Here is a 24071-nt window from a genome sequence, read left to right as displayed (position 1 = left end):
TTTTGTGCTATATTTGTTTATTTTTCTGTAATTAGGAGTACGTGTCTAGAGTTAATGTTTAAGGAAGTCTAGCTATCTTTTTCTCAAACACCCTGTAATATGTAATATAGTTAATTTTTCATTTTAAGAGATTAATTAGGATACTTGCACTGAACTAAGTTGTGATATCAATTTATTTTATATTTTTTTCTAACTCTTGAGAACATCAGCAGAAAAACAGAACAGAATCCGTATGATCTAAAATTAAAATCAGGAAGAATGTGATGTAAGAAACACATATTTGTGACTTTGAATCAGAAAACTAAATAAAATCAACTTAGTTATAAATGAACTTATCTATTTACGTAATTTCATAGCATTTTCTGGAATCATTCTGCTTTGCTAGCTGAGAAGCGAAGTAATTACTTAGCTAATAGATAACGATTTAAACATATACACCATTACGTAAAAAAAAAAAAAAAAAAAAAAAAAAAAAAAAAACAGGTACATTTTGAGGAGTATCTGGAAAGGCATCTGGTGAATGTCAAGAGGTACTTCAAAACAAGAAACTGCAGTAATTAAAAGTAATGTATCAGAGATCCAGAAGATAAAAATGCGGGCTAGCTTTAGAATTAAAAGAAACTAAACTAAAAATCGACTTAAAGGAGTTCCTGTCCTCTAGCAGAACTGCCAAAGTATTGAACTGATTTTCGTAAATTTACGTGCCGTATTTTAAGAAATGTTCAAGAATTTAAAAAAACGTTTAATATTAAAATCATTACGCATCTTTTTCGAACACGTAGTATGCATTGCACAATGTTTTCATAACCCAGGCAAACAGCTGGACGCATGGTTGGGTTTCGTCCTTTTCCCCATGCGTAATGTGAATATGAGCCAGTTTGTCTTAGAAAGTCTTCCATGAAGGCATCCTTTCCCTTAGGGAAATATCCCATGTGTGCTTTGCCACATTCAAATAACAAACGAACTTATCATTTAAATTATTAATTCTAGTCTAGGCTAATTTTTCCTTTCGACCAAGTTATGGGTTCAAATAACTTTCACCGCTTTGGGGAAAACTTTTAAATTGTAATGAATGAAAACTAATGTATGTAAGCAAACTGTAATTTAAATATTATCGGAGAAAGAGAATTCGTCTTCATTCATAATATTTAAATTTCAGACTAGTAGACAGTAGTAACAGAAACCTGAAAACTTAGCTAATATTGGAATGCGGCTTTTGCGAGAAGTACCGAACTTGTTCGAAGTTAACTTTTTGAATGAATGTTTACAGTCTTCGATTAAAGAAAGGGAGAAATAAGTTCATTGTACATATACTTAGTTTAAAAATGAGAACCAGTAACAGAATCTGTTTATTAGGTGGTTCTTCGTTCAAATGATGTATTCTGATCTTGCTCAATTGCTGTTATAGCTTCAACTATTACTAGTCTTTAATAGGTTCCAGATTTATCTTGTGTTTTATGTTGCACCGCAAAGATAAGGTTTTAGTAAAAGTTTTAATTCGTTGAATATTAGTTCATACAGCAAATTTAAACTGTATTATTATTTCATCCTTTTAATATTATAATAGATAAAATTATATAAAGCTTCAAATAAAGACTTCTCGTAAACAATTTTAAGTAACCACAAAATTTTGATCACTGCTCGTTATTTCAGATGTGCCATTTTTATTTTGGAAATTATATTTTTTTCTCATCTAATTTAGGTCAGCTTCTCTGCCGCTGAAATCATCTTCCATTGCATTACAGGACACGGGATGTATGACAAGTAGCAATCATTTCGTACTTCTCGTGCTTTAAAGTAGTTTACGGATTTATAAAATTCAAAGGTGGAATTAAATTGTCTTCTGTTTCGTAAGTCGCCTCTGGGTACCAAAGGTAGTAAATAAATAAATGACTCTAATATCCAGGTTCGGATTTATGCGGTTGTGCATGTTGCAATCACAAGTGGCCTCATATTCTAAACAGCCCCAAATCATTAATTAATTTTGAAAAAAATAGACATCATTTCCGGAGTCTCGTGCCTTCCAAATGAGGTGGGATTCCCTTTTTATACATTCGCCTTTACTCATATTTCGAAATAAAATATCCTTTCATTCATGCTAATGGAGAAGATATTTAAAAATTCACTGTTATTAGTCTAGAAAACATCGATTTTGCATTTTAGGCCCAAGATAAAAGATGCCAAATTTAACCTTTATGTTAAAATATGCTGTAATATGATACAAAGAACTATGAGATAAATAAAAAGATGTTTTAATAATATAATCTTTCATTTAAAATGCAGAATAAATTAGTGTTTGAAGGATTTACAAAGTATGTCTCTTGTTTTCTATACATTGCTTCTCTATTCAATGATTTTTTTTTGGGGGGGAAGGCTAAAAATTCCCCCCTTGCTTTTTCCCTACCTATCTTGGTCTATCACACTGAAACATACACAAAATTGTTCGCAAAACCATTTGCCTGATTCAGGTGGCCTAGCAAAAGCATTTTTCGGGAAGAAAAGTGAGATGCCGATTCCCTAGCCTTCAAAGTGAAATTTTAATATTCACTGCGTCCTATTTTTTAAAAAGAATAATAATTTTTCTTAATTTTATTTTAACAAGTTTGATAACCACAAGCAAGCCTTTATAAGTATTATATGTCAGCTGCCACTCTTCAGGAACAAATAGAAGGAATGCCTTTAATTCTTTACAAGACGATTTAAGGATGAATGATCATCTTTACATACGCTTCGATTTAGCCATAAACAATATTCTATAAATCCATAATTTTCGGGGAAAGGGATGGTTCATGTTGTGTGCTTAAGTTCATTTTATAATTAGCGGATATAAAAATCCATAGTAGAATTATGGCAATTTCTTTTTGGTTTTAATTTGGTCTTAATTTGAAACCATTCGATATACTTTTGTGCCGTTCAAAACTAATCGGTATTCATTTCGTAGTTTAACACTCTGCCGTACTACGTACCTGTCTCCTCAACTAGCGATTGTAATGACCGATAGAGGACTTCAAAATCGTCTGCGTTGTCGGATAGAACTGAGCTGAGAGTTGTTTATATTGTTAACTGTTGTCTTAAGTAGCATAATGAAAAAAGACTGCTGGTTTAAACAAACTTGAGAAAGTGCTGTTTAAAATTTTATATCACTATACTTCTTGTATATTTCAGGTAGTGAATTTTCTACATAGATCTCGAGTATAATATTTCATACAATAAAGCATTATTTAATAGTGCTAAATATCTCAGTGATAGGCTTTAATGATGCATATTATATGCCTGCTTATTATTTTAATTTGGAACATGACTGTAATTCTTAGTTATCCTCACAGTTATTGGGACAGTTAAAAGCACTCAAACTCTCCTTAGCAAAAAGTAATAAAGATACTATACGAGGAATGACATTGATTTAATGCATCGAATTATTAAAATTTATGTGATAGAGCAACTGAGGCTCTAACGGAGATAAAGTAGTAGAGACCAGAGATAGACGATTATGTTACAAGGTTTATAACAAAATTGCTTTCGAAACAATTAGTATTATTCAATTAGATTCAGAGGATATACATTTATGATACAATATTTTTTGCTTTTCTTGCATTGCATTATACTTTGTAACCGTCCATCGTGACAACATTTCATTAACAAAACACCGACAGGCGTCTCTCTAGTGAGTGACATTTCAAAACAAATAATCAACTCCGAGTTTTATACTCATATTTCAGATGTAGAAAAGGTTATAACGCCTGTTTCTAGAAAGGACAAATTTTCCTTTTCATTCGGTTTTCTTATGAAGAGCGGCTGTTGGCGTATTTTCCAATAGAATGTTACATTTTCCAATAGAATGTCCAATGAATAGAACAGCTATTAACAACACGTTCTTTGGATACAAAATATTTATTTGAAATTTAGGACGAATAATTTCCGTTTTTCTAAGAAGATCACATTAATGTCTAATAACGTTTATCACGTTAATAGTCCTTTATGTCTGCTGCTGTTAAGTAGCCCTGTTTTGGAATAACAAAGGAAACAGTAGTTGTAGCCGTAAAATAACTAAGTGCAGTAATATAATTGATCAATATGTCGCTTTCTTGGCATGGTGGTAGAGCTGCTATAGCCTTGGGTTCGGGTTCGAAACCTGGAGAAGGCGTGAATGTTAGCAAGTGTACAATGTCTTTGCGGCATCCGGCACTCAAATATGATCGATCCGAAAGTCCTCTCGAGAGGCTGATGACGGAGGAAGAGAGGTGAGAGACACTCGTACTTAAATAATGTGCAGGTTATGACAGGTTTTGCTTATTTACGATTTTAAAATTTAACAAATTGAAAATAATAAAAAGTAAACTGTTTATCAGATACCATTTAAACTGACCGATGTAGTAAAACTAGATATACTTTCAAATCTGCTAATGCCAGTGTTAATAATATAATACATTGAGGATTTTGAGGTACAATGAGGTCTGTTAGGTATATGGAGAATCCTGAGAGTAAAAATATGTGCAAATGATAAATACAATAAACGTGAAAATAAGAGCGAATGTAAGACTAAACAGCTCTTTTCTTCCATAATGTAATATTCTCTCTTCCTCCTTAGCTTCTTGCAGAGAGTCAACATTTATTTCATCCAGATTTTTCATTTGGTATTATATAAAAGATGATTAAAAAATATCTGGCAGAAATGTATCGCGAGGTAGAAGAGACGGAAATAAGATTTTGTAATGGACTAGGTGTGCGAAAATGGAGTTTTTAAGGGGTACAGAGTGCTGTTGAGCGGTATATAAAGGCGTTCTGCGGATGTAAATCGTCACTCTTGGTGTGAATTTCTAGAGGTATGCATCACTACTCGAACGCAGAATTCATCGATATGCATTTTATCTATGACGTCACGGATGGAAACAATGAGGTTGCTTTGCTTTACTTTAACCATCGACTTGGGCAGATGATCCACTGTGCATATCAACCCGAATGGTCCAGTTGATGACCTTATCTAGATTTTGTCTAACAGTGCAACACATTGCCCATACAGCACATTACATTAATTATACAGGGGGCGGCAACGTTTATAGCGTAATTTGACTTGCGTAGCACAATAACGTACTGCATGAATAGGCGCCAGCTTGTGCCGCATCCGTGTACTAATGAGCTGCCATTTCGAGTGTGACAGTGATATGGATCGTTGGAGTGCACAGCATCGTGCCTTTGCTGTTGAAAGTTATTTCAAGAATAACTACTCTGTTATTGCTACCCAGTGTCTACTCTCTAATTAATACTGCATTTGTGCTTAATTATAATTTTTGGTTATGAGTAAATTAGATTTTTACTTGTTAACTAGCAGTTATTAAATTAACTTACGTTTTCTTCAATTAATACGTAGCTACATAGGCACTTCTGATGAGAAGATAAAAATTCCATTATATAATGGCTTGCACTTTAAGTTGTTATTTTTTTTTCAAGTTTCTGTGTTAATTATCATTCTTAATTTGATTATTTGTTTCTAGGATCTCTGATTTTGGCTTCATTTTCCATTCCAGTAAAAGTATGGCTTCCCAAGACATAGAACTGACCATAGGTGATGAACAGAAAAACCTATTTACAGGGGAACCTCATCGAGCTGGTTTAGTGTACAATGGAACCGATGCAAATGACATCGAAGACAAACATGCGACGAATTCAGAGGGGTATGGTATTTCATTTGCTACTGCAAAATGTGAATTGCTTCCCAAAATAGTAAAGAGTAGTAAAACATTAGACAACATATTTCTTTTTTTAATTCTATGATGTTTTGAAACCGCAGTAGACACCGCTTAATGAGATCGCACATAATGTTACCATTCGGATATTGTAATTCTCTTCTGTGTAACATTTATAGATATTCTTTACACGCAAATTCTTTTATCTGTGTCCCAGGACTTAACAGATAACCAAAGTTATATCGAATTTTTTAAAGCAAACTTGGAAAGGAAACAAAATCAGTTGAAATAATATTATTATCTACTTCCTTTCATTGCTATGGTCTATCTATTCATTGATTAATTTTTTGTTTAATCAAATGCAGCAAAGCACCTGACAGCTCTCTGCATTGAAGAAGGGATGCCTTCGTACTTAGTTTTTCTTACTGACAGTTCTACACTATTTCTTTTCCTGTTACACATAAGACAGGTTTACTGATCCGTGACATTTCTTAAGCACCTTTCAATGGGCAGGTCATAGAAAACTCGTGACAAAACCTTTTGTTTTCTCGCTTGAGAGTTCCTTACTTCCAAGAAGCCGCTGAAGGAAACATGAACCTCTTGAGCTAGTTGTCACATATCATGTTTTATGAGCTCTTGAGGAAGAAGAAAAAAAATGTAACTTTTATTACTATGTATCGATGTGCAACCTTGTAGAGACATTAGGTTATTTGGAAGCATGAGACATGAAATATGTGCAGTGTCTCGCCGGGACTCGAACCTCTCAAATACGGGCCGAGCGTGCTGATCCTTACACCACGAAGGCGAGAGAAATACCTTATATATTCCCCCTTTTAAAAGGCGACTGGGGATTAGGGCAGCCAATCGCCACATTCTGGTGGAGAATCATCATCCACCACTTTGTTTTAGCTCGGGCGCCAATGTAGAGACATCAGGTTATTTCGAAGCAGGAGACATGAAAAATGTGCAGTGCCCTGGCCGGGACTCGAACCACGGACCTCTCGAATACGCGCCGAGCGTGCTGACCATTACACCACTAAGGCATGTTAAGAAGCGGGAGAAGTACCTTATAACCTTCTTTAAATAAATGAAGAAATATTCTATGAGGAAGAGAAACTCGATATATAAATTTTTATGAGTCCCGGCATGTGCTTATTTTTCATAGTTGCACTGCTGTGTTAAAATGAATCTGTTAATTAAGGTATGTTAATTAATGAGTGGTGTAGCACCTAAAAAAGTAAGAAGAAAATAAAGAGTGCTGAGAATTCCAAGATCTAACTGTCTTAGCACTACGAAAGAAAAAAAGGCAGAAAGGGGCTTATAGAAAAATATTTTTCGAACTGGCTGGCTGATAATTTAACGGTTATTAAAGCAATGATCAGAAACCATATTAGAAATATTTGAGGGCTATTTTAATCAGTCACTATTACATATGTGTTAAAAGATTAAAAAATAATTTTATTTTTCTACTTCGAGCAGAACATTAATGATAAAGAAAATATGTTTAATGACTAACGTAAAGATTAATCTGAAAACATTAACTTTAGAAATGCGATATTGAGTTTTCAATACATGGAAAACTAATTTCAAAGTGGTGACCATGCACGTGTTCATATGTAATATAAGCCTGCGTTCCACACTGTGTACCTGTTTGTTTATACAATGCTGAGCATATGGTGCAGTTGTTTTTTAAATTTAAACACCTTTTTCTTTTTTTTCTTTCTCTTCCTTTCTCTATATGTTCTATTCAAATTTCAATCAGTTGAAACTAGAAACAAAAATCCTAGTTAAAAATATTTTTAGAAAATCTTGCCTAAAACATTTAGAGTTCTATGTAACATAAATATGTTTAACAAAACGAGATATAAATTACCGCTCATATTAACAATGGAAACTTTTTTTCGATGAATGAAATGAAATTAAAATCAAGAAGTTTAACTTTTTAGTTTTTATACTTTGCATTAGAAAGTTACTACCTAAAATAACTGTAGCACGAAATCAGATGATTCTGATGAAATATTAGAAATACGCACCCTTTAAACTTGTAAAACATTATAAAGTATTTTCTTTGAAAAGGGAAAGTATTTTCCGTTCTTTTAGCTGCAGAAATATACTTGAAAAATTTAATTTAAGTAGATTAACAAAACAATATTTTAAAACAATTAGCTTTTGATTTGTCAGATAAAATACTTACAAGAAACTATTTTTGTAGCATAGTATCAAAGTATAGAACGTCAAACAGTTCCACGTTATTCAGTTTTATTTAATAAAAATGCAAATTACGTAACTAAAGCTAATTTCAATATTCTTTAAAACATATTTTTAATTAATGACTAGAGCCAAAATGCAGTATTCTTATGGAGATGAGTAAATGACTCAGAAAACTTGACTTTAGTTAACTAAGACAGAAATGTGAAAAAAAATAATTTCAGCGTGATTCGAAAAAATTTCGATGTGTCCAGTATTATGAGTTGAAGAAATTCGACTTATAGGAAAGACGTAACAGTAATTTTTAATAAATTGTGATCTGAGGGAAACATCTGTATTAACTTACCGAAAATTTCAAATGATTGTAGTTCGAATAATCAGAACTCTATTGTATACTATGTATGTCTGTAACCTCAGAACGTTGAAATTTTGTATATAGGACTGCTGTAACATGTAGATGTACACCTCGTATTTTGGTTGCAATCGGCCGCACCAAAAAGTATGTAAACCACTCTGTTGCTCGGCTCAGTGATCTCAGTTTCTTTACTCTTATATGCTTGTAAATTGTGCATTTTTTGCCTTAAAAATGATTGAATTATGTTGTTCTTATCTTCCGGTTAAGGTTTTTATGCCTTTAGTAAATCTGTATGCGATATTTTTAGAATTATCAACAATTTAAAAGTTGCTTAAGTGGCGCTAAGCCTAATATTTTTTTCCATGGCGGCAATTGCTTGTTTACATTTGAAACAGCAGAATAGTAGATTTGTTGCCAATCTAGAGAAAGTAAGCTTCGGAATAACAAAGATAACGGCTTCTTTTATTATTGCGAATTAAATCATGCTTAATCCATTCTGGAATTTATTCGAGGAAATAAGTGCTTAAGATTTACTTCATAATTTTCGATACAGACATCTTAATGTATTTTTGCCTTGTCGCGAAGTAAGAACTGAATTAATTGAATGAGAAATACTGAATCGTCTGTGAAAAACCTTTTTTTTGTTTGTTTTTGTTTTTGTGTTTGTTTGCTTAATTTCTTTTATACATCTTTTAGATTTATTATAGTATTTGAATAGAAGTGGCAACGATTAGATAATTCTTAAGATGATATAAATTTTGTGCACTTTGAGTCACAAAATGAATGAAATGTAACGCTGTAAAGTGAACCTAGGGCCAGAGTGTCGCTATGGTAAACAAATATAGAGAATTTTAAAGAGTGTATTTATTTTATTGTGATTTATTCGCTATGGACGAAGTAGATTTAATTCAATCCAATAAATTTAAATGAAATGCAAGAAAAATGGGTATAATTTAATATTCCGTACAAGGAAGCCATGTGGTGCACACATCAGATTTTTTATTTTTCATACTAACATTCCTTTCGTGAGCGTTTAGTTTTTTATGACGACATATGCAATATCCACAGCTTAGATATATAGGTATATCTAAGAATTTTGAGCGCCCACCAGCGGCCGAGCGGTAAAGTCGCTGAACACTGGTAGTTCGGTCCGAGGTTCGAATCCCGCGAACGGGCTGGCTGCATGGGTGTTTTCGTGGTTTTCCCCATGTGTAACATGTATACGAGCCAGTTTTCCTTAGAAAGTCCTCCACGAAAGGCATCCCTCCCTTTAGGCAGATAGCCCTAGTGTGCTTTGCCATAATTAAATACACCACACCACCTAAGATTTTTGATTGAAAAATAAAGTATTCTAATCTAGATTCTAGAGTCAGGAAGTAGCTTTGATTTAATTGTGTGATCTTTTGGCTTATTGAGGAGAAGCGGTGGAAATAGCTTTAGAGAGCTTTTGAATAAATTCAGCGAAGGTTTCTCTGCTTTTTAGTGAGGTGGTACGTGATTAAATATTTTAGATCGATTTGCGCCAGTTGGAGAATCTTTTCGGTTATAGGTTAATGAATGTGCTGTTGCTATTAATTAGAATTTGGAAATTATCCGAGATTTGAATTTTAACGGAGGCTTTATTAACAGAGAATTTGGCTGATTTCTAAAAGCTAAAAAAATCTGTCTTTATTGTTTTTTTAATATGATAGGTCAGATTATTCTTTCCAAGCATTTTTTGGTAGAATTTATAGTCATATATTAGCCGAAGAACATATAAAGGATATTCGTAAAGGAAGATTGCACTTTTCCTGAAGCATAGCTATCCTAACGTAAGTTTAGGCTCCTTTACTAAGTAGTGGTCTGTATTATAGTCTTTGGTTCAGCATGGTTGATTTTCCCAAATAACTCACTGCTACATCTTTAAGGCATTTTCAGGAGTATTCCCTTCTTAATTTTAAAAAAATGTCACAATCGGAGGAAGGATTATCTTTATCATGCCTATTGAGAAGAATATCGGCCTAGAAATGCTAGTTTTGGCAATACATCCGCACATCAGAGTTTCAAAATCATAGCCTGTCTCTCTTCTACGAAAATAGAAGGCCGAAACCTTTAAACGCAATTATTTCATAGATTTGAAGTATAATAACAAGTTAGTTAATAAATAGCTAAATATAAAGCTTATATGTAAATAATAATATAAATAATAATATAAATATAAGTAATAATATTAATATAAATGTAATTTAAGCTAAATATGCCCTTTGTGTAAGTTAGCCTTCGCAAAATTTTGTCAGTCCAATCTGCGGGTCTAATTGGGGGTTGAGTGCGGAACTCTTTTATGTGAACTTACTACATGAAGTCTAACGGTTCCTTCTTTATGAAATGGTATAGTAGGCACTAAAATGCGTTGATTCGAAAACCTCTGACAAAGTTGATGACAAGAAAAAAGGGGTATAAAAATCTTTGAATTCTGTTCCTCAAAATGCACTCAATCGAACTGAGAAGGGGTTTCGGCATATAGCTCTCGAGTGCTTTTCCTTACCTAAACAATCCAATTAATTTCTTTTTCATTCTTTTCAATAGCTTATATACATCCTTTCCTTTCAATGATTCTGATCCAGCCAGTAACAGCATCTTTATAATTGATACAGATTATCATTATTGCTGAAAAAATGAAACGTCTAAACCACGCTTGCGAGTTGTTGAATGCATGCGTATTGACAATTCTCACATAAATATATACAGTCACAGATATTGAAAACACATCTGCTCATTACATTTAAAAAATTTATTGTGAATGTTTTTCCGCAAATTTTTAATTAAATACCTTTGTCATGAGAGGAGTATCAAATGAAATTTTTGGGAAAGTTTGCAAATGCATTCTAAATTGAAGGGGGGAGGGAGAAATCCAAATAAATGCGATGATTAAAACTGTGTGTTCAGATACATTGCTTGCTGAACAAATGGATCATTCTTTCATATTTTAAGATTTATTAAAAAATACATCGAAATAAGATGCAAATTTTTGATTCCGTCTATTTCATGGTTTCAAATTGATCTTTCCGGATGCCAGTGAAAATTCTAAGATCAGTTTTCACAACATATTCTGAAATCGTTCCGTTTTTCACTCATGGGATTGAAAAATTGGGGAGTGTCTGAAGCCATATAACGCTGATAGTTCGAGTTCTGTTCCCCAAAAGTTGTGTGTACACGTGAGTAAGTAAGCTGCTAAAATCTTTTCAGAAGTTCGCTTAAGCAGGTAACTGTTGTGTTCTTTGTAGAATTAAAACAACCAACTTCAGTCTTGATGCATTAACAAACTATTTTCTATACCCTTTTTTAATCAATTTCTTTCTTTTCTTAGGACCAAAACAGATGGGACGTTACATGCACTAAGTGCACTATATGCTCAAATTATAGTAGTCGTGGCAGCGATTTTAGTTTTTACAGAGCTGTTACATGGACCGGTTCCTTTATTCTTTTTTCATGTAAGTATCTTTATTTGTATTACCCTTAACTTCTGATAAAATGGAATTTAAATTGTTTATTAGTAACGTTACTTCTTTTTTTTATTGAATTATTCTTCGCTGAAGTTTCATTAGCATGTTAAAGTAATTCTGTTGTGAAAATTAAGATAAAATAAGTGGCAATAAGAGAGCTCCATTCGAGCACTGGTTTTCAAGCTAATACTTCTCAGTCGAGTGCTAAAGTTGCTATTTTCTTCACATAAATAAATAGCAGCTTTTAAGGGAAGCAAGATGAACAAATAAAAATGAACTAAACCGTTATTCGGGAAGAGGAGAGATTCCATAGAAAATTCTTCAGAGTTACTTTCAACCAAGACCAATTCTAGTTACTTTATTATGAAATTAATTTAAATCACTGTTTCCATATTTTCCCATTTTTTCTTTAAATTCAAGTTTGTTCTTCTAGCTTACTTATAACTGTTTAAATACATTAAACTTTTGAGAAGACTGCCATCTAATGAATATTATAAAATACGAAATATTTCAGCACCTTTAAAAAATTCCTAATTAAAAAAATAGCGTTAAGATTCTTCAGATGCTTTAAATAAATATCTTTCTCTAATTGCTTAAAAACTATACATGACTAAAATCTGCAGTCCTTGGCAAATGCTTCAGATTTATGACATCTTCAAGCTCCCCAAATGTTTATTAAGTAAATTCTGCAAACTTATTATCTCTTCTTTAAATTTTTTGGATTATGTTCCGCAAAAGCAATTCATTCAGTACCTATAGCTCCTATCTTTATTTTAAGCTGTAACAATACCGGAAACATATAGTGTTACTACCGACGCTTTGTAACATTATTTTAAAGAATTTTAGCGTTAAAGTAATACCGCATGTATTACTTTGTTTACTTACTACCCATGTTTTACAACATTCGTAGCAATACTGCATATGTTTCTGGCAGAATTACAGCTTATAAATAAACATATATTACATAGCATCTCAAACTACAGACAATTTACAAGCGTATCGTAAAGGTGCATATTTTTCGGATGAGAATCTCGAGTTTAGATTGTTTCCTATGTTTTTTCTACTTGCTCTTATTTATTCTCAATATCTGAAACCCAAGTTCCGATTTAATGTCTTTTTCTTCCTGCAGGGATATCTTTTTACGTACCTTGTTGGTGGAGCGATTCTGTGTTTCATTGGGGCATATGTGAATATGTTAACGAGCAAATTGCCACGTTGGGCTAACAAGAACTATGACGGAAGGAATGAAAAGTCTTTGTTTTCAACGCATTTCATGAAAAATTTATTTTTTGCTGACATTAGTATATATCTCAGAATCGGATCCGTTGGTATGAATCTTAATTGTTAAAAATATTTAAAACAAATCATTTAACAACTTGCTTATCAACATTTCATGTACTAATAATAATTACATTTTTTTTCCTGTTTTATATGTTTCAATGTATATTCAAAATTGATTTTTAATGGCGGTGTTGATTAATTCTTTCAAGTTTTCGGCTTGGGAACTCTCATATCTAGTGGATTAGAAGTTGCATCTGTGTTTACTGTACCTAGTGAATGCATGGACGAATTAAATTTGCTGCAGCCGGTATTGCGAGGGCTATTCAGTTTTCTTCAGATGCATTTTCTTTTCATGAATACCAAAGTAAGTATACGGCTTTAATATGAATGAATGTCAGATATCTCGTGAACTTTTATATGCTTTACTTCACTCAACTCAAGATTTATGTAATTTTTGTGATAAAATCAGTATTATGTATAGATATCGAAGATTAAATAACATGACACTTCTACGCATTATTGGAGATTTCTGAAACTTTGAATTTCTTTAAGGAACGACAGAGTTAATAAATTAATTTTCTAATGATGTCCCTGATTCTTTAAGGTCGAAATAAACATAATGCTTAGCTTTACGTCGACTAAAATTTAGAAAATGTAAAAGGGTACGAAAATGTATTTAGCAATAGGCTACACAATGTGTTGAGCATCTGATAATAAAATAAACATCAGACTTCTATCCAGACCAAATTTGTAATGAAAACAAATAAAGGATACATTAACAATAAAGTTAATTTGAAGTCAAAATACAAAAGCAGAATCATGAGTAATCTATTTCTAATTGTTTTTAATATTAGTACCTCTGAGTCTGCATGAATTGAATATATCTTATTTTTGAATATCTCATTTATTTGAAACAGTTTATTGTTGTATTGAAAACTACTTATGGGAACTAAATGCTCTTTCAATGTTTAACGTATCTATGTGGAGACCGCATCAGCATAAATTATAATAATGCATGTACTACAACTCATCATGCAGAAGTACACACACACACACAAAAAAAAAAAAAAAAAAAAAAATGAACAAGGAAAAGTCTGATATACGTGTAAATTTAAGAATACTTACGCAGTGTATAGTGTCTCACAAATTTCAGATGGATTGTTTCTTAATTCATTTACTGCTTTCAGGATACTGGCGCTGTGAGTTTTTCTCGTTGAAAATATATGACTATTACAAGCATATAGAGCAATCTTAGGGAAACCTCCAATAATCAATAGATTTTGAGTTTATTATCTTTCTGCGGAAATAGCTGAAGTTTCTTCCTTCAACGCAATACTGTTCGTACGCAGCGCAATTCAATTACTGTTTCATGTTTTCAATAGCCTTTATGTTTGAAAATGAAAGTTGTGTTCCTACACTAAATTACCTCATTAAATAAGAGTTATGTTTACGTTACTCGGAGAAGAGCACTCACCCTTAACGATGTAACGAATTCCCTCGCAGATGTTCGTTCTTTCATCATCAACTTGGTCATAACATATTAACTGGCATGTCTTCAAATGTTAAACCTTATGGCTCTAGGATAAGTGTCTTCCAAACAACAAGCCTATTAGGTAATTAAAAAAAATTGTAACTTCATTCCTTCGTCGGTATGTTTCCATTGGAACTTAATCAATTAAGTGTTTCTAAAAGATGTAGCGTTTTTCTTGTATTTATACTATATCTTCTTCAATACTTACAAAGAAGCTAAAAAAGACGCTAAATAATCACACTTATTATAGATAATTTTGTTTTTATTTTTCACATTGAGCATAAAATTGTCCTGAATAAATGGGGGAGCGAAGGAATATACATGGAGCAAGATTTCACAATTTTTACAAAACTGATTTTTTTTTAAAAATTGCGAACTCCAAAACATGAATATTTGCGTGTTAGTAAGTATATATTTACGACTAACGGTTGCGAAAATAAAGGCGAGATAAGGACTTTTAGACATATTGTATATTGTTTTTGTAAAATAGGTAATATCAAAATATGAAATAGTGAGTTTTCAAACCAGGCTGATTTTCTGATACTTCCGTGTTAATATTAAGAGCGCGGAAATTAAGATTGATCCGGAAATTAAGGATAAATTAAGAGCTTGATTTTAATATTTTTATCAAAGAAGGATACTTAATTTATTACGCTACTTATTATAATTTACATATTATGTACATTTCGAATTTTTTTTAAAATGTAGGATGTATAAAGATTTTGGTTGCTTTTGAATAAAATTTGATTAATAATAATAATGCATTTAAAACCGATGAAAGTAAATTATTAAAATGGGGAAAAGATAAATATAATTTTATACGAGGATTGGCGTCCAAAGGTTCTGAACCAGGAATCTGAAAATCTTTTATTTATTTATTTATTTACTGTGTTTCAACTTAGCTTAAACAGTATAATCTTTATCGGGCATATAAAATTTTTATAGCCTTAAATATAGCCATTTGATCGTAAATTCGAATATTTTTACAAAACGTAATCAATAATAGTTGCAGTAAAATTATAAGCAAAAGCATAGAACTGTAAAAATATAAAACAAACGAAAACTACATTACTATCTGTGGGTGAGTGTTTTTGAGTTTCTTCTAGTTTTTCACTATATTCATAACACATTATGAATTTTTACATTTGGGATTCTAACAAAGAGTAAAAAACTGTATAATGTATTTTCTCCCTCCTTATTAATTTCAAATCCATGAATTGGCTTCCTGTGGGAAATGTTGACTAAAGGTTAATTGCAAATCATGCGAAAGTTGTAACATTTCATTATGAACTTTATTACCTATTTTCAAACTTTCTTCATTTAAAAGGTATTTAAAGGTAGGAAAGTACCAAAAGTAAGGTAGGAAAGCAGTCAAATTTATTCTCTTCTAGCAAAGAAACCCAGAATATCATCTTTTGTTTGAAAGGAGCAATTTTATCCTTTATATTTAAAACTGAAAAGTTTCTTCCTTGCAATGATACATTTATTTCGTCACACTTAGAAAATACACCTCCTAAATAAGCAGCACTCATTAATTACGTAGGATTTGTTAAAAAATGCCTTGAAGTTTGCTCTAAATTGTTTAATCGAAATTAAATAATAACTCACTACGTCGTTCACACACTCTTGACAATGTTTTCCCTCTGGATACCCATCTTACTCAGTGCCCATAAAAGTGCAGTATGTTGGTTACCAATTTCACCGCCAACGTAAAATTTAAAATAATATGAACTGGAGTGATCGAGATTTTACATAGTTGATCTTTTTGCTGTTGTGTCCAAAACAGGACAAAAAAAGGCATTAAGGGCATTTTTAATTATCAGTACACGCAAGGCCCAATTTAAATAATTCGCGTCATATTTTCGCTTTGGCGCACTCTTCGATGACGTCTGCTTTTTGGATGGAACCTTACTTTCTCATTCGCCAATTATTTGGAGAAATAGTTGATCTTTTTTCTTTCAAAGTTTTGGTTTTAAAACAAAATTCCATGCTTTAGAACTAAAAGGGAGACGAATAAAAACCGGTATAAAGAAAAATACCAGAAATGGGCTCTTTCTATAATAATATTACATAAAAATGATTAAGTAACTTTGTTTAAAGAGCAGACAGGACAAAATAAGAAAAAAAAATTAAAGCTAAGCAGAAGAAATAGTACAGTAGCAAATTATAGAAAGTTTTATAAATTTAAATTTTACAATCATAATGATAATTTTTACTTATAATAGTCTTTAATGAATCACTAAAATAGGTAAATAAATACATTAATATACTAATTTTTAATAAATGTTTACATTTGCTTCTAAAAATAACATTCTTTGATGCAAACGTAAGAATGTACATAAACATATATCTAAACATGGACATGAATTTATAACAAGAATAGCCTGTATTGACTACCAACAATGGATAATGAAATATATTACTATGTTAATTAGTTAATAAATATTTATATTCGCTTACCAAAGAAATATTTTTTAAATGTTAATATCATTACATCAACCTGTATCTATAAATATACATGTTCATACAGTTCATGCATTTACATTTTAGTGGTTAATTTACTTGTAGATTAACGCATTAATGATAATTAATGACAAAATTCACAGTCTGTGCTGGGAAGTAGACAGACAAGGCCAATAGTTGAACTATTTTTAATCCTCGCTGCCTACTCCCCCCCCAAAAAAAGTCGGATTTCAGATAAAATTTATAGGTCTTTTACGGGCGGGTAGAGAAATCATCTCGAAATAATAAGTAAATTTTGGCTTCTCTGGTATGTCTCCATCGTGTATTTGCGGCTTAAGCAAATATCATTTATAGGATACCTCGACGGCATCATTCGAGTGTATGTGATCGAGGTGAGCAGCTGGATGACTAACAATGGAACAAATTATCGCTAAACTTAGGACAGCAATGGTGGACTCCGAAACTAATTTTTCGATTAAAGAAAAGGCTACTTATTTCATTGGAACATCTCTAAGCATGAACAGAAATAGTATAATAAACCAACATGATCAATACTGTTTTCCTTTTAAGTAAAAAAAAAAAAGCAGAAACGCTGCACTGGCATAATTGGCTGCAGATCTTGCAAATACTGCATATTCTATCCATGTATCTGTTGAAATCTTTTGCTATCGATTCAGTACTGTTACGTGATACATACGTAAAAAAGTGTGTAAGATGTATTTGGGTTATGATTACACTATGTCAAGCTAAACTATAATGGTATTGCGGTTCTCGTCAGTTGAACCATCCGATGTAAGGGCTGATGTTTTTGGACAAATCCCGACACACTCGCAGGAACGATATTAGACTATGTCAAATGAGTGGGAATATGTTGTCAGGGATGAAATGCCTATATATCATTAGCCTGATTGGCCAGGAAATCACAAGCTACGCACGCATCATGTGTCATATTAAGAGGCTGCTGTATGGTAAAAACTTTGCAGTGGAGTCTTTCATCGTAAAATGATATTATAAAGATCTTCTGCTAAGTTACGGAGAAACGATAACGAATCACCTGATAACTATCAAAGAGATTTCTTCATTTTATTGTCTTAGTTTTGTTTTTCGTGTTAATAAAGATAGTACGTGGCCTGTTACTATTGCTGTTCTTTAGCAGTTGTAAAGAAGCGTATATGGAAGCGTCACGAAACGTATTCATACAGTAATAAAAGACGTCAAATATCTAAATTTTCGAAGTTGCTCAATAATTTTAGAGTATCAATACCAAAATAAGCCATAGTTTAGAGATTAAGCGGCTGAAACTATAATTCGCTTTTCATACTCAACCTTAAAAACATAAATAAACTTTAAAAAAATAAGTCGCATCGAAACGTAAACAAAAAATCTTCTATGTAAAAACCATATGGGTAATTAAATTAAATATACATTAAATGAAATTATAATTTTCAGTTCGTCCATATATCGAGAAAAGAGCAGAGTAATTTACATATCTTATGGGAAAAGACGACAACTTATGATTTTCCTTAAAATATTGTTCATGTATGTAATATTGCAAGCTACGGGGGATATCGAAAAATTATTTAAGATGTATTCTCGATCATTTTACACGCACTGAATATTTGCATTGAGGCTCTGAAGTAAGACTATGCTACATAATTTCGGCTACTAAAGGTATGAGCATATGAATAAAATATTCACTTCCTGATTGAAGTCTGTGCATCAAACAATTATTTTAAAAAAAACTTCAGCTTCGTACTTAGCTTCGTATGCATTTCTTCTAAACAGGAAATCTTAAACGTTGAATGCGTATTTGAGATGCTGTTCGAATCGAATCGTAAAAAGGTTCTTTGTATTAAACTTTGTGAGTAATTATGCTCTTAAACAGCAATTATTTAAAGTTAAATGGCGTAGCTATTAAAATATATGTATGTTCTGATGAAAAGAAGAAACTTACATTTATGTTCTAAAATTCTTGGTATTCTTATTTAAGGACATGGTCAATTCATTTCGTTGGTTTCGTCATACAGCTTTAATGCATTTAGTGGCAACCAATTTAGCTATTTGGATACGAATTATGCTGTGGGAGAGTGCCAGGGACTGGCTTGATGCAATCCACTACAAGCACAATTCAAGCACAGAATGGTACCAAGCCAGCTTTAATATCAGCATGCATACATTGGAATCGGACACCAATTCTTTAGACACCGCTAAGCATAAACCATACCACAGGATTTATGGTAAGCTTTCTGTGTATTAAATATTTTCTCCCAATTATGATGCTAAGAATAAAATATTAATTAGATAAGCTTAGCATTATTTAATGAAAATGAGAATTTGTAGCTGAGGCCTTTTCTTCTTTCATCTAACAGAAACGTACATTTTATTATTGTAACCCGTGCAAAATACTTTCTTTTCGTTTGTAGTTTGCACTTGAAACAAATGGTTATCATAATAATCACATTTGAATATTTATAATTCGTTGATAACAGTAATAATTAAATTCAAAATAATTTCAATTAATCATTCCCAATTCATTCAAAAATAGCCTTGCTCCATGATAGTCCATGATTGTTTTGCTATTTCTCATTAAATTTCTACATCCAGATTAAGTAACTCAACTAATATCTTCACACTAAATGCGATCACCGGTAAATACAAAAAATGATAAATTACAATTAATAAATTCTTAGTATTTCTCGAAATATATCTCAGATCGATTAAACCAAAATAAAGCCCATACCGCTGCTACTAGATGTTTGACCTGGGTTCTATCCTAGACAAACTGCTGGTTGTATGGTTGATTTTCGTAGTTTTCTCCATGTGCAGCTGAATATGAGAACAGAAGCCAGTTTCCCTAAAAATTCCTCCAAGGAAGCATCCCTTTCCTTAGGCAGATAGCCCTTGCTTGCTATAACCGAATAACCTAACCTAACCAATAAATTAACCATTTGAACCGTGGTGTGCTGTCAAAGAAGACACAAATCCATTCAAAAAAATGTAAATAATAAATTAACTTTTATCTTTATAAAGCCTAGTTCTCATTTTCACCATATTTAGAGGCAGCGTGAAATTTTAAAGAATTTGCAAAAATTAATACTTCTTCTTCTTGAAATTCTAATACAATCTTCTTCTTCTTGAAGCTTGGCTTCCCTTTGGCGCCTTATGCTTCAACTCAAATGTAATGTTATTTACATCTTAAACCACAAGGACGCATTCCCTCCAATTCAGGGAAGAACGTCGGTCCGAAAACCAAACCCTTACGCTAATAGTACTTATGAATTCTTTAGGATGTATTTGATGACAAATTTTCCTAGGAAATAATATTTCCAAGGAAAGGTTTCTTATTACAATGATTTAAAAGATCAGCAAAGAGGTCAATATTGCTAATTTTCATCTTCTTGAGCATCTTCTCTAATGTTTCTGGCACTATCGTACTTTCTGCAGTGAATAACTGCATGTTCTATACTGTCAATCATATAACATGAGTCACAAAATGGTGATACCTGTGCAACAGTTGGTTCGTGTCCAACATTTGCAATCTTATTTTACTGATTACTACTCCCATTTTCCTATCGATGTTTAATCCTTTACTCCACTCACAATGAACTACTGGCTGGTGTAAGAAGTCCGCTAGCTGTCGACTTGCTCTTCCTTAATAGTATTCTCGATGAACCTACACGCATCCTCTGCTGAAAGATCCCCCGAGTTATTCATATTTCTTCTTTTCGCATCTTTATCTGCTCTTTCGTTGAACCCTATACCCTTATGGCCAGGAACCCAGATGACTGTGAGGTGATGGAAAGTCTTAATCCGCTCGAAGAGCTTAAAAGGATGAAAGAGTTGGATCTCCTATGAACACAGCTCAACGCGCTGACTACAGATTTGCTATATGTAAGGATAGCAACCTTTTCGTTAGGATTCAGTTTCTCAAGAAGCTTACAAAGGGCCCAAGCCTCAGCTGAAAAGATGCAGCTTCTATTGTCTATGCACTGACTGACAATCACCGCGGTTCGATCTATTTTAATAATACATATATTGAGAGCCAAGCTAAATTCTAACAGTCGATCTGTCGATCAACAGAAACAAATATTATATTGTCAGCATGCTAGAAGGCCTCGTCAGATGTTGGATTAATGACTGGAAGTTTCGGTAAAATGTTATTTTCTATTAAAAAGTGATTTTTGTGCATGGATTTAAAAGGAGATTGGTAAACAGGAGAAATAAATTCTCCTTCAAGGAAGGTATGTTACCGTATAGTGGTGTGCTGGTTATGTGCTTGGTGTATATCCTTGAATTGACATGACTCCTTTTCCTTAAACATAACCTTTATTCGCACACACCATAACTTTAAACACAACTGAAATAACAGAAAGAATAACAAAACCACTAAACTAAAATTCAAAACATCCTATGCTCCAGCTAAGGGCGAAGTGAGTGGAGTTCACTTCCGCGCTAGCAGTTGTTACATAAACCACATGACGTGGATTGGCTGCGCACGCAGTCAAACGTCAGATTGCCACAATCCAAAAGGTATGAGATGAATACGGATGCAAATTATCATGCAGAATAACATCATGAGGCATCATATTCACTTAGGTATCTAAATAACTGAAATAAAAAATTGAAGCATTAAATGAGTTGACGTATTGCATAGTTACCTTTGGAAGCTCGGTAAGGGAAAAAAACATAAAATTTGGGAAAAAAAAGCTTCGGAATAACTTCCTCTAACAGCGTCTAATAGCGTCTTTGCCTTTACGACAACATAATATGCAAATAATGACGATGGAGTTGTATCCTTGTCATTACCATATAATCAGAGCGAAATCTGTCATGATTCTAAAACACATCACTGCGTGTAAGTCGGACAGCAGGACTCGATTTATCCACTTAATCAGTGTCTGAACTTATACCAATAGCGGCAATCACTTTCATCAAACTGAGAGCCATAACACGTAAGTGGCTTCGTTTTCCTCAGATTGACATTTTGTACGTATTTTTCTTACGATGATTAGCTGCATACTTTGCAGCCCGTAGACGCCATATTGTTTATTAATGCAGCCATGATACATTCTGTGAAGAATGATCTCTTTTACCTACAAAAGTAAACGTTTTCTCCATTAAACTTACATATTACCATACTGCATATATGTTTCTCGCATATCCCATCTTCTACATAAAACTGAAGTTGCAGTGGATGGTGCGTATAAAACAATTTATAATTATGCACTTCAGACGAATTTCAAAATCTCTTATTTGACCCACGGATGCGAAATGCAATAAGAAACTTTTTCAAGAAACACGTTTCTTCCAGATATATCAGGGAAAACCTCCAATAAGTTATAAGGTATTTCTTCCGCCTTCCCAGCGTGCATTCGTAGTGCAGTAGTTCTGCACGATGGGCCGGTATTCCAGAGGTCCGTGGTTCGATTCCCGGCGAAGGCGATTGCTCATTTTTCATCTTGCCTGCTTCCAAAAAATATCTAATGTCTCTACAACGTATACTGTAGAGAAATAGAACCTACATCTGATTTCGACCTATACGAAACAGAGCTTCCAGCATTATTTCTTCAGCTTCGTAAAATATTGTGAGTGCATATGCGAAATTTTTACAATTTGTGAGTACATTTCTCCCTAAGCTGAAGAGAGAGATCTGCCATCAAACTAGTTCTAGGAGGAATGCATTTATCGACGAAGTTTCTGAGTTTCACGTCCATAGGTCTGATAAGGCCATCAGTTATATTTTTCCACTTGTTTACGAACCTATAATTAGTTGTAACTTTTTTAACAATGTATTATAATCTCATTCGTAAGAAACAGAATGGATAATAAAAAATAAGTTATCCAACTGTTGTTTAAATTGAATTTGCATTGATAGAAAAATCTGGAATAACTGTAGGAAGAAATACTTTAAATTTATATTTGATTTTGGAATTTAACATCTAAATATTTCTATATTTAAATGTTTACTGATATTTTCTGATTATGCTCACCCCTATGAAGTCACCAACTCATTCGCTACTTTGTGAACTGGAAAAAAACATCTGCTGGGCTATCTTTACGGCTCATAGGTATTGGTTTGCTACTAAATAATACTAAAAGGAAGCATTTTATGAGAAAAAAATCTATAGAGTCAATATTTGCATTTTTGCAGACAGTGGATACTGTTTATCGAAATGATCGTTACATACAAAGATGTAAATTCACGTGAACTCAAACACGTACGTGGCGTAGATAATTTATTGTCGTGTTTATACTCGAAAATATGCCAAAAACGGGGCATTTTATCGAAAATTAAGAACGAGGGTACAGATATTCCCCTTTTTACTTCTACAGTTCAATATTACCACAAAGTTAAAATTTTGAAATTTTATCTTCTATCAAATTAATCCCACTATTTTAACTTTTGAATGTCATCTTATCAGATTTCGGAAAGTATTTTTCAGGATCATTATAATTTTTTCACCCATAAGATATGCATAATAACAATCTAACTCCAAAAGCAAAATTACATTTTTATGCATCTTAGCTGCATTCCCTATCTTAAGTGATGCAACACGATTGCTGTGGGATGACTACTTCGTCGCAGTCTTGTTACTTTTTTTACTATAAATGCAAGCTGAGGAAAGTTTTCCAGCTTTTAATACGTTCGCTGGCAGAGTAGGTATACTAGACTTCATCAGTAGCCACTCTGTATCTGAAAAAGAAAAAAGAAAAACAAATTCATAGATTCTGACTCGTTGTCCCAAGTTGCATTTCCTAGCGTAACCGATTCTTGCTTTTCTTCATATATATCACTATTCGTACATTCACAGTCATCTGTGAGAGGGATAAATTCTTTTTCCCTCGGAGGACCTGAATTCACTCATACACACATCGTCTAAATATTTTCAAATTTTCTATCTGTTAACGGCCTTTAGTACACGCATCTTGCTCGTTTAGGACGATAAGGCCCCAGTAAACTGTCATTTACGTCGCTCATATAACGGGAAAATTTTTAAAGCAATTGCATAGAAAATGTAAAACTAAAAGTCTAATTTACAATATTTACTACCACGCCTATACGCCAT

At 32.7% G+C, this 24071-nt stretch overlaps 1 protein-coding gene across 2 annotated transcripts in view; it reads left to right on the top strand.

Moving 5' to 3' along the window:
- LOC118185175 (proton channel OtopLc-like) overlaps nucleotides 1-24071 on the top strand; it is a 40227-nt gene that overhangs the window by 13083 nt on the left and 3073 nt on the right. Inside the window, exons 2-6 of one of the 2 annotated variants that reach the window (XM_035354996.2) lie at nucleotides 5493-5672; nucleotides 11594-11717; nucleotides 12859-13057; nucleotides 13220-13374; nucleotides 18995-19241. In XM_035354996.2, coding sequence (XP_035210887.1) covers nucleotides 5533-5672; nucleotides 11594-11717; nucleotides 12859-13057; nucleotides 13220-13374; nucleotides 18995-19241 — 865 coding nt within the window. In that variant the 5' untranslated portion in view covers nucleotides 5493-5532. The remainder of the gene's footprint in view (nucleotides 1-5492; nucleotides 5673-11593; nucleotides 11718-12858; nucleotides 13058-13219; nucleotides 13375-18994; nucleotides 19242-24071) is intronic. The other variant, XM_035354997.2, reaches the window with a different exon arrangement.

This window comes from Stegodyphus dumicola, chromosome X1 (assembly GCF_044657685.1).
Source record: "Stegodyphus dumicola isolate Sdum_Otavi_A_Nest chromosome X1, ASM4465768v1".
Lineage (NCBI taxonomy): Eukaryota > Metazoa > Arthropoda > Arachnida > Araneae > Eresidae > Stegodyphus > Stegodyphus dumicola.
The sequence above is the reverse complement of the archived record's forward strand: the minus strand, read 5'-3'. Positions and strand labels throughout refer to the sequence as shown.